This window comes from Ahaetulla prasina, chromosome 7 (genome assembly GCF_028640845.1).
Source record: "Ahaetulla prasina isolate Xishuangbanna chromosome 7, ASM2864084v1, whole genome shotgun sequence".
NCBI classification, from domain to species: Eukaryota; Metazoa; Chordata; class Lepidosauria; order Squamata; family Colubridae; genus Ahaetulla; species Ahaetulla prasina.
This window is the reverse complement of record NC_080545.1, coordinates 49285985-49297896: the sequence shown is the minus strand read 5'-3', so window position 1 is coordinate 49297896 and position 11912 is coordinate 49285985. Positions and strand designations below refer to the sequence as shown.

Sequence of the window (11912 nt, the reverse complement as noted above, 5' to 3'; positions counted from 1 at the left end):
CTCCACATCTCATTGCAAACAGTTAGCTCGTAATGGAAATGCATGCTTTAATATGAACATTTGCTATATCCCCACTTGCACTAATTAATCACCATTTATCCAGAATCATTTCAGGCCCCTGGTTACTGGTTTTTGGTAAAAATAATCACTTTCTTTCATACATGTTACAAACTACACATTTTTTAAAAGAACGTTTCAGACCCAGGAAGTTCAGATTTAACTTTTTATTAAGCTGAAATTTTATATTAAAAACTCTCTCTAGAACACACAAAAATGCACATAAATCTTGAGCAGTGTTTCACCTGAATTTCTCAGTCATAAGTTATAGTCACAAGTATACCTGAAAATTCTCTTGCCTTGCCAGCTTTAATCTCTTGTGTAAAGTTATTCTGTTGAATTATAGGAGTATGTAGTGCAATCTTGCACATAATCTTGGACCCATTTTAAAATAAATAGACATGGATATAGAGCCGGCTCAAATGTATGTACAGTTATGGAAGTTCATGCAGGCACCAGAAATGCTGGAGTTACAGCTCCTCCCTGTAATAGCCAAGTTTTGCCAGCGACATCTCTTTCCTCAGTTGCATTACTTCCCAAAACATCTGGTCCACTGTGCAAAAGAAAAGGAGATGTTGTGGAAAAAAATGCTTCTTTAAAAGTTCCCAATGAACAAAGATATTTAGCAATGTTAAATCTGAGTTTTCAGATACTAAAAGCACTATTTAAATATAATACATGTATTGAGAGGTGCTGATTGGAAAAAAAATGATGTATTTTATATTAAGGATAGCATTATGTCTAACCACTTATGATTACCCTGTTTCCCCCAAAATAAGACATCCCCTGATAATAAGCCCAATTGGGCATGGCAATACGGCCAAGCGCTTATTTCAGGGTTCAAAAAAATATAAGACAGGGTCTTATTTTTGGGAAAACACGGTACATACCCTATCATTCAGTTCATCTTTCAAACTAATTCAAGATTTTGGGGAGAAATCTAAGGACACCTCCACCTTTACCAACCACACTATGTTAATTATATTTTTCCTGCCTTAAAACTATTTACTTACTCTGTTTATATATAAATATTTCTTTACTTTAGGATTTTGCAACCATTTAGGGTTTTTTTTAAGATGCACCTACAAGGACTCTGATAAAAACATCTAAATTTCAAAATAACATTTCCCACTATCTTATAATACTGTAGGTCTTAAAGTTTGGTAAAATATTAACATAAAATTAGAACGACCGTGCATACTGTGTATATAAAAGGTTATGAAAGAGTATTTAACTGATGTTTAATGATTTATGGATGAATATATCAAATCTCTCGCAACATTTTTCATATAAAAATACTGAGACCATGCAAAATAGATTTTAAGTGACAGTACAGTGATGATGCTTACGTATATAAAAATGTTTTATCAGTTTGCATGCTTGAACCTAACTTTTAAATAGTTTCTGTAGTTTAATCCTCAAATGCAGTGCAGATATGGAAAATTCAAAAAAGGATGTAAAGAACTAAGAGAATAGGAAAACTAGTGTATATATTCTCTGTATGCCCAGTTTAAAAGAATGAAACACTGTTTTCTGTTTTTCCTTCCTCCACCCTCCCTTGATACAGACAATCTGTCACAAAAATCTGTGGATATATTTATATGAAATCCACTGACTGTCTAGAAATTAAAAGCTTAATGACATATTGTCCCTTTGAAATTTGCACAGATGACTGTCAGCTTAATTATGAAAAATAAATTCCTCTTCCTAACTTATGCCATATGGAAATATAAAAAAGCAGCGAAGTAGGAGGTTTTAGACACAGTTCCAGAGGTCGTAGGAGCAGTTCTTGGTTTATATAGCAAAAATACACATCTGAAAATCCGCAACCTGCTGCAAAAACATAGCAGCCCTGCTAAGAAATAAAACAACTTTCTTACAGTAAGCCTCATTCTTAACTTACCATCCTGCTGCTTCACAAGCCCCTGCTGAATATATCGAATGTATGTGAAGAAATTACATACTGATGTGATCTGTACAAAAGAAGGGGGATAAAGAATTAGAATTCCACATGTTCAATTACCTGCCTGATCCAAATATACAAACCATGATTTAGAGCTCGACACTTACCCTATACCTACAGAAAGGAGAAATATAATAGTAGTTTCCTGAGTCCCCCAGCTTGATTCGATGCTTGCAGGATTTACTTTGTCCACTGAGAGCACATTTCCTGACAACAGAATGGAACAGTTTTAAAAGATGGGTTATGATTTAATTTACATGAAAAACTGAATTATGGTACAGTTGTTTACCAAAGAGCCTGTCATCCATTTTTACACCACTTTGACAGAAATTATTGCAAATTATTATGAACTGATGTGCTAAGTGTTTACAATGTTTTGTAAAGCTGTTAAAACCACATAGGTAAAATTTACAACTCCAGACAGAATTGCCCTTTGCAGGGATCTTTGCAATTTTTTTAAAAAAAGTCACCCCCCCCCAAAAAAAAGCATCTCAACTATTCCAGACTTAAGATCCCTTCACTGTGTTGTGGTTTAGCATCTCTATGAACCCAATTGTGGTGATTTGCAATGGTTACAGCCTAGTATAATGTATGAATACAGCCACAATGTTACCTATGGAAGTAGTTCGATGCTCATCTCTTGCTAGTTACCTAATGATAAGGAGTGTCACTTGAAGAACTACTCGAAGTAAGCTTCTAATGCAATGGGAGGGCCATGGGGGAAATGAGATCAGTGGAATGCCTGATCCTGAGGGGAAAAAACCTTTCTTATGCCATAAAAAATGCCAAGATGATGTGTAATTTGTAGGGGGGGTATAAAAGAGCAAAAATATAGAAAGCACAGTAAAATATGGAGACAAGAAGAGTCATTCCTCATTCTTGAGCCAATTAACTGTCAGATAGGCAGAGCTTGGGGTATACAAGCTTCCCTTCCAAGTACTGAAGCCCATCAGATGCCTGGTAATAATCCCAGGCAACTACCAAAACTAAGAAGATAATCGGTGTACATAAATGGGCTTTATAACTCCTGCATGTCACTGACATTATATAATGCAGATGCTAACAAAGTATTGTTTTTTGGAGACAAAGAATCAACATTTAAAGTAAAAAGCTGCTCTGCAAATATTAGAACATGTGCCAGTATCTTCATTTATATATTCTTTTTATAATTATTTGCCTTACAAGTAAAATAACATGGATGCCACTTAAATATTAGAAAGAAAATGAAATTAGATTCTAGAAAGTTGTTTTTTCCATTACATAATTATTCTTAAGCGTACAAAATATGTATTCACAACCATAATCTCTAATTTGGCCTTAGAATCCCCATCAGTAAATGTTACTACTGCTCCTGATTTTATAAAGAAAAGAAACTAGACTCGGTATTAATCTAAACCCCATAAACTAGGTTAGGACTCAGAGATTGGATGATAGTGATTCTCAGACTTACTTACAGTTCTAACTTAACTTATGGGCTTTTATGGGTTTTTGATTAATAGCACAGTCTACATTCTTAATCTCTTTCATGGCACATCAACTGCCTTTGCCTGGTAATACCTGCAGGGGCCACAACCTTCCCTCTCTGTATAAAAGAAGATGGAGATCCATGCCTTGCTGAGAAAGAAATAATGCATCCTGTAGCTTTCCATGCAGCATTTATGGGGTTTCTGTTTGAGGTAAATCTGTTAGTCATTTCTTTTCGGCTGCCAGAATAAAACCCAGCAATATATTCCCGGTACCATAAGATCCTTAAATTACAACATACTTGGGTCCTCCACACTCAACCGCAGAAGCTTTTACAAATCGAACAGGCTGCAAACCAACAGGCTCAATGCTTAATGTATTGTTTTCTACAGCTTCCAGGACAGCAGAGGCCAACTGCAAATAGACCACAAAGAGGCAAGTAATAGTTTTACCAAAGTGTTTCCCAAGGCTTGACAAAGCATGCTATGAGCTCTGGAGATATTAATTTACCTGTGACAAAAGGAAATGTGTATCCGCAATATTTTAAATCAGTATTTCTCAATCTTGGCCTTTTAAAGATGTATGGACATCAACTCCCAGAATTCCATGCCAGCATGGCTCCCTGGGAATTCTGGGAGTTGAAGTCCATATATCTTCCAGTGGTCAAGTTTGAGAAACACTGCTTTAGAAGCACAGGATGAAAACATGATATACCCAGCCGCCACTGCTACCCTCTCCAAAGTTATACTATCGGTAGTAGCAGAAATTGCATGAAGGCTAGACACTATCATGGTTCTCATATAACCACTATCATGGTTCTCATATAAACCAGAACAGGATGTAACACGAAGGAGCAAAACCATACAATTTACTAACATAAGAACCACCTTTAGATTTGCATTTCTTGCTGGAATAATTGCAGAAAAATCCTTGAAAGCAAGGAGCAGCTCTGAGGCACGTCTGTCCAATCAGACTGAGTCTGAAAGCTGGGAAACAAGAGGAAGAGGAGGTGCTTGTCAGCTTGCAGACTCGGTCCCATTGGCTATCAGACAGAGTACATCCCTTGCCATGCCTGGCTGCCAGTCCCACTAATCAGGAGAAGGCAACATTTTGGTGGCCAGTATCATTGGGAAATTTCACATTATTTTCTTCCACATTTTTATAAGCAGGGAAGAAGATAAAAACAAAGCCCCTTTTAGAGTTTAACTGCAATTGTGGGAGTGTGTTTGGGGATTGTTATGTGTGTTGGACCTGGTCTTTGGGTGTTAAGTGAATTTCGTTTATGGATATACTGTGTATACACATACAATGACAATAAAGTTGTTATTATTCTCAGTTGTTTCTATACTAGAGTATCCCATGCCCACCCTACAAACAGAGCTCAGATATCACAGGTTGCCCATTTATGGATTATGATCAAGAATAAAGCATTATCAGTATATAATATTTTATATTTTAGGATAGATGGCTTTCAATTTGAGAAACTAATGAACATATCAGCTTTTAATGCTAGTAGAAAGAAGAATAGCAATGTAGAAGAACTGCCCAGAGATTCTTGGTTTAAGATAAAGCTAATTCTGGGTTCATAAGATTAGGAACCAGTGCAATATCTGTATTCAACAGAGTAAGATTTTAGGAACAGTAAGATCAATAGCAAATTGTAATACAATATGAGAAACAAAAGGAAAGAAATATATTATAATCTGGTAAAACTAACTGCAATATTTTCCATTAAAACGGCTTGCAGTTTAAGCAATGCAATTATAAAGTGAAGTTGGGGCTGTGTTTATGATCTTACTTCAGCTTTCCTTTGCTTTACAGACTTGTGTCATAAAGGTTAAGTTACTTCAGGATTACTGAATGAGGCAGTCACTAATCGTGGACTATATGTAGACTGATTCCTTGAAACCATTTATCAACTAAAGCTGCTCAAAGGTTTGATATGCTGTTTTGAAACTCTCAATAATAAATCCAGAAGAAAACTTTTCTCATGAAATAATATTTATGACCTTAATTTTGAAATGGTCCAAAGCTACAGTATATGTAAAACAAACAAAATCAAGCCTACCTATAATTCTGTGGAAATACTTTGCAGGTAAAAGAGGGAATTTTGGACTTAACTGAAGATATCAAAGTATTTGGTGGTACCCTGTTTCCCCCAAAATAAGACATCCTCTGATAATAAGCCCAATCAGGCTTTTGAGCACATGGCAATAAGGCCAAGTGCTTATTTCAGGGTTAAAAAAAATGTAAGACAGGGTCTTATTTCTGGGAAAACACGGTAGTTGTTTTAAAGGCTTTCTTTCATATTACATAACCAATCTTAAGTATCACTATATGTTTTCAAAGCATTACCTCACTTTTTGAGAAGGTTAAGCATGGAAAGATATCTTCTTCATAGATTTTATTGAGAAAAGGGCATGCCCTGTCCATGATAGGATCATCCTTCCAGGATCTGAATTCGTTGTATAGAGATATATCAGCCTAACATTGAAATAAAACAAGTAAAATGAGAGTGCAAGTCTTCGTTCAAGAATCATACTATATATCATAAACTATATTGTACCAAACCATAATTAACAAAATATAGACATTATACAACACTTGCACTTCAGTGATAAAAATCTGTGGACAGCAAAGCTTTGTTAAGAATCCTGAATCCACATTAATTTGCAGGTGCTTCATTCTTCCACTTAAATAGATAATTAAACTCCATCGTACCATTGCATAGCAGCTTCAAGTCACTAAACTGCAGAACTAGACAAGTAAGGCAGACTTCCCCAAACTGGGTATCTGGTTCAGCAATAGCTATATTGACTGGGAATTTTAAGAATTGAAGTCCACATATCTGAAGAATACCCAGAACAGAAAAATCTGAACTGAAGTGTTTGTTAATTGTCAACTTCTACCTTTGTCTTCTTAATATTTACATACATATATGCCATTGTTCATAACTTCAATCAATTTTAGTGTAAGCCAAAGTAGCACCGTACTAAAAAAGGTAACAATTTCTGGGACCACCAATATTTAAAGTTACATGGGAAATATATATTCCGTCTGCTTAGGAAAAGTAGACTAAACATGCTTATAAATTTCTAACTGGCTTTTGAAAAAAGGGAATATAAAGCAAACTGGATAGTTTAAAGGAATGAAATAGTGGATGGTATAGTTGGCTAGCTGATGCAAAAACGGGAGATCTTCTGAACACAGCATATTGCTGAGATTCCTCCAGTTGCCACTAATTTAGTGCTTTAATCCAGAGGTGAAATCTAATTTTTTTTGCTACCAGTTCTGTGGGTGTGGTTTGGTGGTGGTGGTGGGGGATCAAAAGACAGAAACTCACTAACAATGTCCTGTTGGAGCAGGATTGGACTAGATCAGAGGTCTCCAACCTTGGCCACTTTAAGATTTGTGGACTTCAACTCCCAGAGTTCCTCAGCCAGCTTTCCTTCAGGGAGCCTGCGGGGAGAAAAAACGGACTCTCTCCCCCCCCCCCAATTTTTTGGCTAGCAGCCACCCAGCTGAGCCGCCCGATCATCAGAGAGTTTTTTTTTTTTACTTTTAAAAGCTTTTTTTGGCAGAAGAAAAAATGCTTTTAAAAGTAAAAAGAAAAAACCTCTGATGATTGCGCGGCTCAGCTAGCGCCACCATCGCTACAGGATCAGGTGATCCGGGCTGAACCGGGAGCATTTCACCCCTGCTTTAATCCCACAACTCTTTAGAGATTCTATTTTCTTTATCTACTATCAGAATTAACTCCCAGTTCTAATCCTACCAAAATCTGACCACAACTAACTTGCTTAATAAAGGAAGAAGCCTTGTTAAGCCAAAGAAACTAAATGCTAACCCTAAATTACATTAAACGTGCAGCTGCAATTATATTATTCAAACCACAGTCGGGAGATGGAATTAGTTTCTCCTCAATATAGCATTTCCTTGTATTTGGCTAAAACTGAAACAGGGAAAATCAGTTCCTGTCAAAGATACGTTCCAGTCAAAATCTATTCATATGAATATATAGTTGTTATTACAGATAGACTTTTCTTTAAAACAAAACATTGCAAGTTGCAAGGATCATTACTGAAGAGTTTCAGTTGCATGTGGCAGGAGAAAAGGACTGAAATCATAACCAAGGACTTTCTGTAAAAGCACCCAATAATCTTTGCAACCCAGAGCTCCATATTTCACCAAACCCCAATTAGTCACATACCTCTTTGCAGTCCTTTACAATTGGCTGCATCATGTTAACTTCCTGGTTATTGACACCCATTGCACTACTTGTACTCTTGTTCCTTGTGTGGCCTTTTCTGAAGGCTGTTTTTCCACTAGACTGAAGCTCTTTTGTTGGGGAAGTTGGAGAAGTAGATAGCACTAATGCTTTCAGAGCTGCTACTTCAGCCTGAAGTACATCAATCTAAATATATATCAAAAGAAAACAGTATTAGAAACATGCCATTCTGCATCTTGCACAGCAAAATGAAATACTATTGGATTACAAGAGAAGACATGGCCCGTTGCCCTTGGGAGTTTTTATAAAAAGATGGATGTCAGTATAAGTTTCACAATTCATAGCCAATATGATTGAAATAAAAAGAATTGCAACCCCAGGAAAATCAAGATTTCAATACATTGGTAGCAAACTATTAGTAACACTGATTTTGAAGGGCAACTAAAATCTGGTATCTTTTGAACTGTATACATGTTATATTTATGTATAACCATAATAGAATTATGAAAAATTCTTTTAGTAGAGGACACACACACAAACACACATATACATACACATACACATATACACATACATCATGTTTGCTGTATATGTATATACAGCAAAGCTGGCTGAGGAACTCTGGGAATTGAGGTCCACCAGTCTTAAAGTGGCCAAGGTTGGAGACCCCTGCTTTAGAATGTTTTGACACAGAATCAACAAAACTGATTTTTTAACTCTGTATCATGCAGTTGGGAAATCACAAAAAAGAAGCTTGCAGAGAAAGAAAGAGAAATTTTTAAATGCTATAATATCAAAGAATTAGAACTCACTTTTCCTTGTGCTTCTTTCAACTGTTTTTCTGCTGTGGCCTGCTTTATATTGGCTTCTCTCACCATCTTATGAGCTTCCTATTGAAAACAAAGCGTATGTGGTATAATTACTTCACATGGATCTACACTATATATGTAAAATAAGACCCAATATATTCATTTTTAAATTTTTCTTTTATTTTACTTTTATAAGAAGCATTAGACAGAAATAAGATCTTTTTGGTGATTGCAATTGTGGTGACACAACTTCTGAAAATCTTATAGTTCACTCTTTGGAATTTTGCCCATGCCTTAACATTACTGAAGTATAGCCCAGTAATTGGAAAAATCAATCTAAGCAACTTTAAACAGTCACAGAGACTTGATGACCTTTGAGAAGCTAACGGTGAAAATATCATTCTAAAATCAAAAACATCAATTTGAATAACATCATCTAACCTATGGAGAAATTTTCTTCATTTTGAATATGCAACGTTCAGAAGCACAAAGAATTTCCCAAATTTGCCATGGGTGGTGGTGGTGGGAGGAATTAAAGGTTTCATGAAATTAGCCATATCATTCCTAGAGTACACTATATAGCAAAGTCTTTTAACAAACCTCAAAGAGGCTAGCAGTGAGTTCTTCCAGTTCCTGGCCAAGTTGATCACGTACTTTGGAAAGCCTCTCACATTCTTCATCTTTTAGTTTGAGCTCCTATGGGAAAAAATGTTATTCTGACAGTCGTAATTGACAGCTTTGCAAACTTAGAAAGAATATGGAAGTTAGGTTCATGTTATGTGCAACTAGACAGCATTGTGCATTTCTTTCAGGGATCTGGGTTTTTTTTTATAGCTAATTAAAATGCATAGAATACATTTTTAATATAAAATATCACAAAGGTAACAGGAGATGAAAACTCTTATCTTCTTCACTCCTTTTGGGCTCATATTACAAGTTTATTTATTTATTTATTTATTTAATCATATTTATATACCGCCCTATCTCCCGAAGGACTCAGGGCGGTTCACAGGCGCTTAAAAAACATATAAATACAGAATAAAAACAATTAAAAAACTTATTTTAAAGCCCGTCAATTAAAATATACAGATAAAACCCAATTAAAACCCAGAAATTTAAAATCTAGCTCAGTGGGAGAGTTTTATAAGAAATAGGCTTCTGACTTAAGGAGCATAGTTCAATATCATATTGAGATTATTAAATATGTCTTTCTAAAGTTATATTAACATATATGTTAAAATCTGACACCAAAATAAAGCAATAAAAGAACAAGACCAAATCAGATTATGTTAAATTGCTCATATCATTCAAAATAAGAAATTTAATTTCCCTTACTTTTAAAATATTCTTGTATGGGTCAAATAAATCTGAAATTATATTTTATGATTAATTAATTTCATTTTTAAATCATAAGCAGTGTATTTTTACCACCTGAATTCAGTTTTCCAAAACTGAAAATTCCATTTCTTCCTTCCACAAATCAATGTATAACTAATACTTTAATTTCACCTTTTAATAGCTTATAAAATTAAAGGGTAGGTTTTCATTGAAGGAAAGCATTTCTTAAAGAAGTCAATATTGTAGATACTCAAAGACTGCTAACTATTTGAGCTATACTATTCAGTTAGGAGATGTTTCAGCTGTATATACTAATATAGCTCTATATTCAACAAGCATATATTGAAGGAAACTAAAATTCAAAAAGTAATATCTCACAATTGTTAAAATCACAATTAAAAATCAGCTGGATCCCTTTTTAGTCCAAGTATTCCAATGAAATGTTTTCCTACTATTTTCAGTCTTCAATTATACTATGTGAAGTTCTTTTGTGATTCGTCTTGCACAATATCACAGGAGGAGCAAGTTCCAGAAATTTATAGAGGCCTTTTCCCAAATTATATTGCGATTCTAAGAACTGAATCCTGATACTGCTTACAAATATTTACTGAATATCTGAATAACAACCCTTTCCACAGCCAAAAAATTCAAATAAAAGAGCGATGATAAATAGCTTACAGTGGCTGAACAAAAAAATGGAAAAATGAAAATGCAAGGAACCCAGATAGAACATCACCTCAAAAAGATCCCTGATTCATATTATGTGGCAGCTAACATAGTGTCCACAAGTTGAAGTGCAATTGTCACATTTCCTTTTTTTTTTTTTTTGCCTGTAATTAAAGGCATTTTTCTGAACTGGTGAGACAATTAAATCTGTGGGAATTTGCACATATGTAGACACAAACTACATTTCACAAAATCATAAATCTTCCATATTTGTAGCCAAATCTGAAAACAAAAACTGGTTAACACAAAAAAAAAATCAATTTAGGCTGCAAAGTGTTAATCCTCTACATTTTAACAAGTGTTAAAGATAATGTATAGCACTAGGGGGCAGTAAATATTAAGAAACGTAAATCAGGGCAATGGCTGCAAGATCACAGAACAGAAAGGATCTCTCCCTGTGTTGATCAACATCAAGCTTCTGGAATCAGTACTGGAGCATATGCAACTGCTCAGCGTTTCTGTTATCAGTCTCTAAAGAGATATAAAAATATTACAGTTCAGCAGAATTACAAAATAGCCATCATTCTGAAGACAAATAAAGCTGTCAGATTTTGGTAGGATTAGAATTGGGAGTTAATTCTGATAGGAAAAAGTAGATAAAGAAAATAGAATCTCTTTTTTAATAGTTGTAGGATCTCAATATCATTTGGGAAAAGGCCTCTCTAAATTTCTGGAACTTGCTCCTCCTGTGATATTCTAGCAACACGTTCCGTGCGCCTTTGGTGTTGAGTCATGCCGGCCACATGACCACGGAGACATCTTTGGACAGCGCTGGCTCTTCGGCTTTGAAACGGAGATGAGCACCGCTCCCTAGAGTCGGCAACGACTAGCACATATGTGCGAGGGAAACCTTTTTAAGAGTTACCAGAAATAACAAAAAATAAACTATTCCTGTCCTTTATTTAACATAGATAACCTTATCACGTTCCCTAAAATACAACAAAGGATCTCTTCTTCCTCTATCACTGAGAGCATATGCACCAAGACAAATTCCTTGTGTGTCCAATCACACTTGGCCAATAAAAAATTCAATTCAATTCTATTCTATTCTATTCTATTCTATTCTAATGTCTTATTTATAAACAAATTTTGGAGCCTCATCATTCAGTCCTGATCAGCAAAAATCCATTAAGACTTACCAGAAACATGTACATTTTAACCTTGATCAGATAACCCCACTTTATGTTCCTTCATTTTACTTTTAACAATCTTAATCTTTATTTTTTTGGAATAGATTCCTTGATTTTTTTTCTATTTTCTCTTTGTGTCCTCTGACATCTTTTTTTCTAAATCCAAACTAAAAACGGTATAAAAATCACTTTTCTGG

At 35.1% G+C, this 11912-nt stretch overlaps 1 protein-coding gene across 2 annotated transcripts in view; it reads right to left on the bottom strand.

The window, feature by feature from the left end:
• Window positions 1–209: 209 nt before the first annotated feature.
• The window catches only part of RAB3IP (RAB3A interacting protein), a 34044-nt gene continuing 22341 nt past the window's right edge, over window positions 210–11912 (bottom strand). For both annotated transcript variants that reach the window (XM_058191526.1, XM_058191525.1), the window contains exons 5-12: window positions 9122–9217; window positions 8525–8602; window positions 7695–7898; window positions 5840–5968; window positions 3786–3898; window positions 2128–2227; window positions 1961–2030; window positions 210–610 (exon numbers count right to left, since the gene is read on the bottom strand). In XM_058191526.1, the coding sequence (XP_058047509.1) occupies window positions 528–610; window positions 1961–2030; window positions 2128–2227; window positions 3786–3898; window positions 5840–5968; window positions 7695–7898; window positions 8525–8602; window positions 9122–9217 (873 nt within the window). In that variant the 3' untranslated portion in view covers window positions 210–527. The remainder of the gene's footprint in view (window positions 611–1960; window positions 2031–2127; window positions 2228–3785; window positions 3899–5839; window positions 5969–7694; window positions 7899–8524; window positions 8603–9121; window positions 9218–11912) is intronic.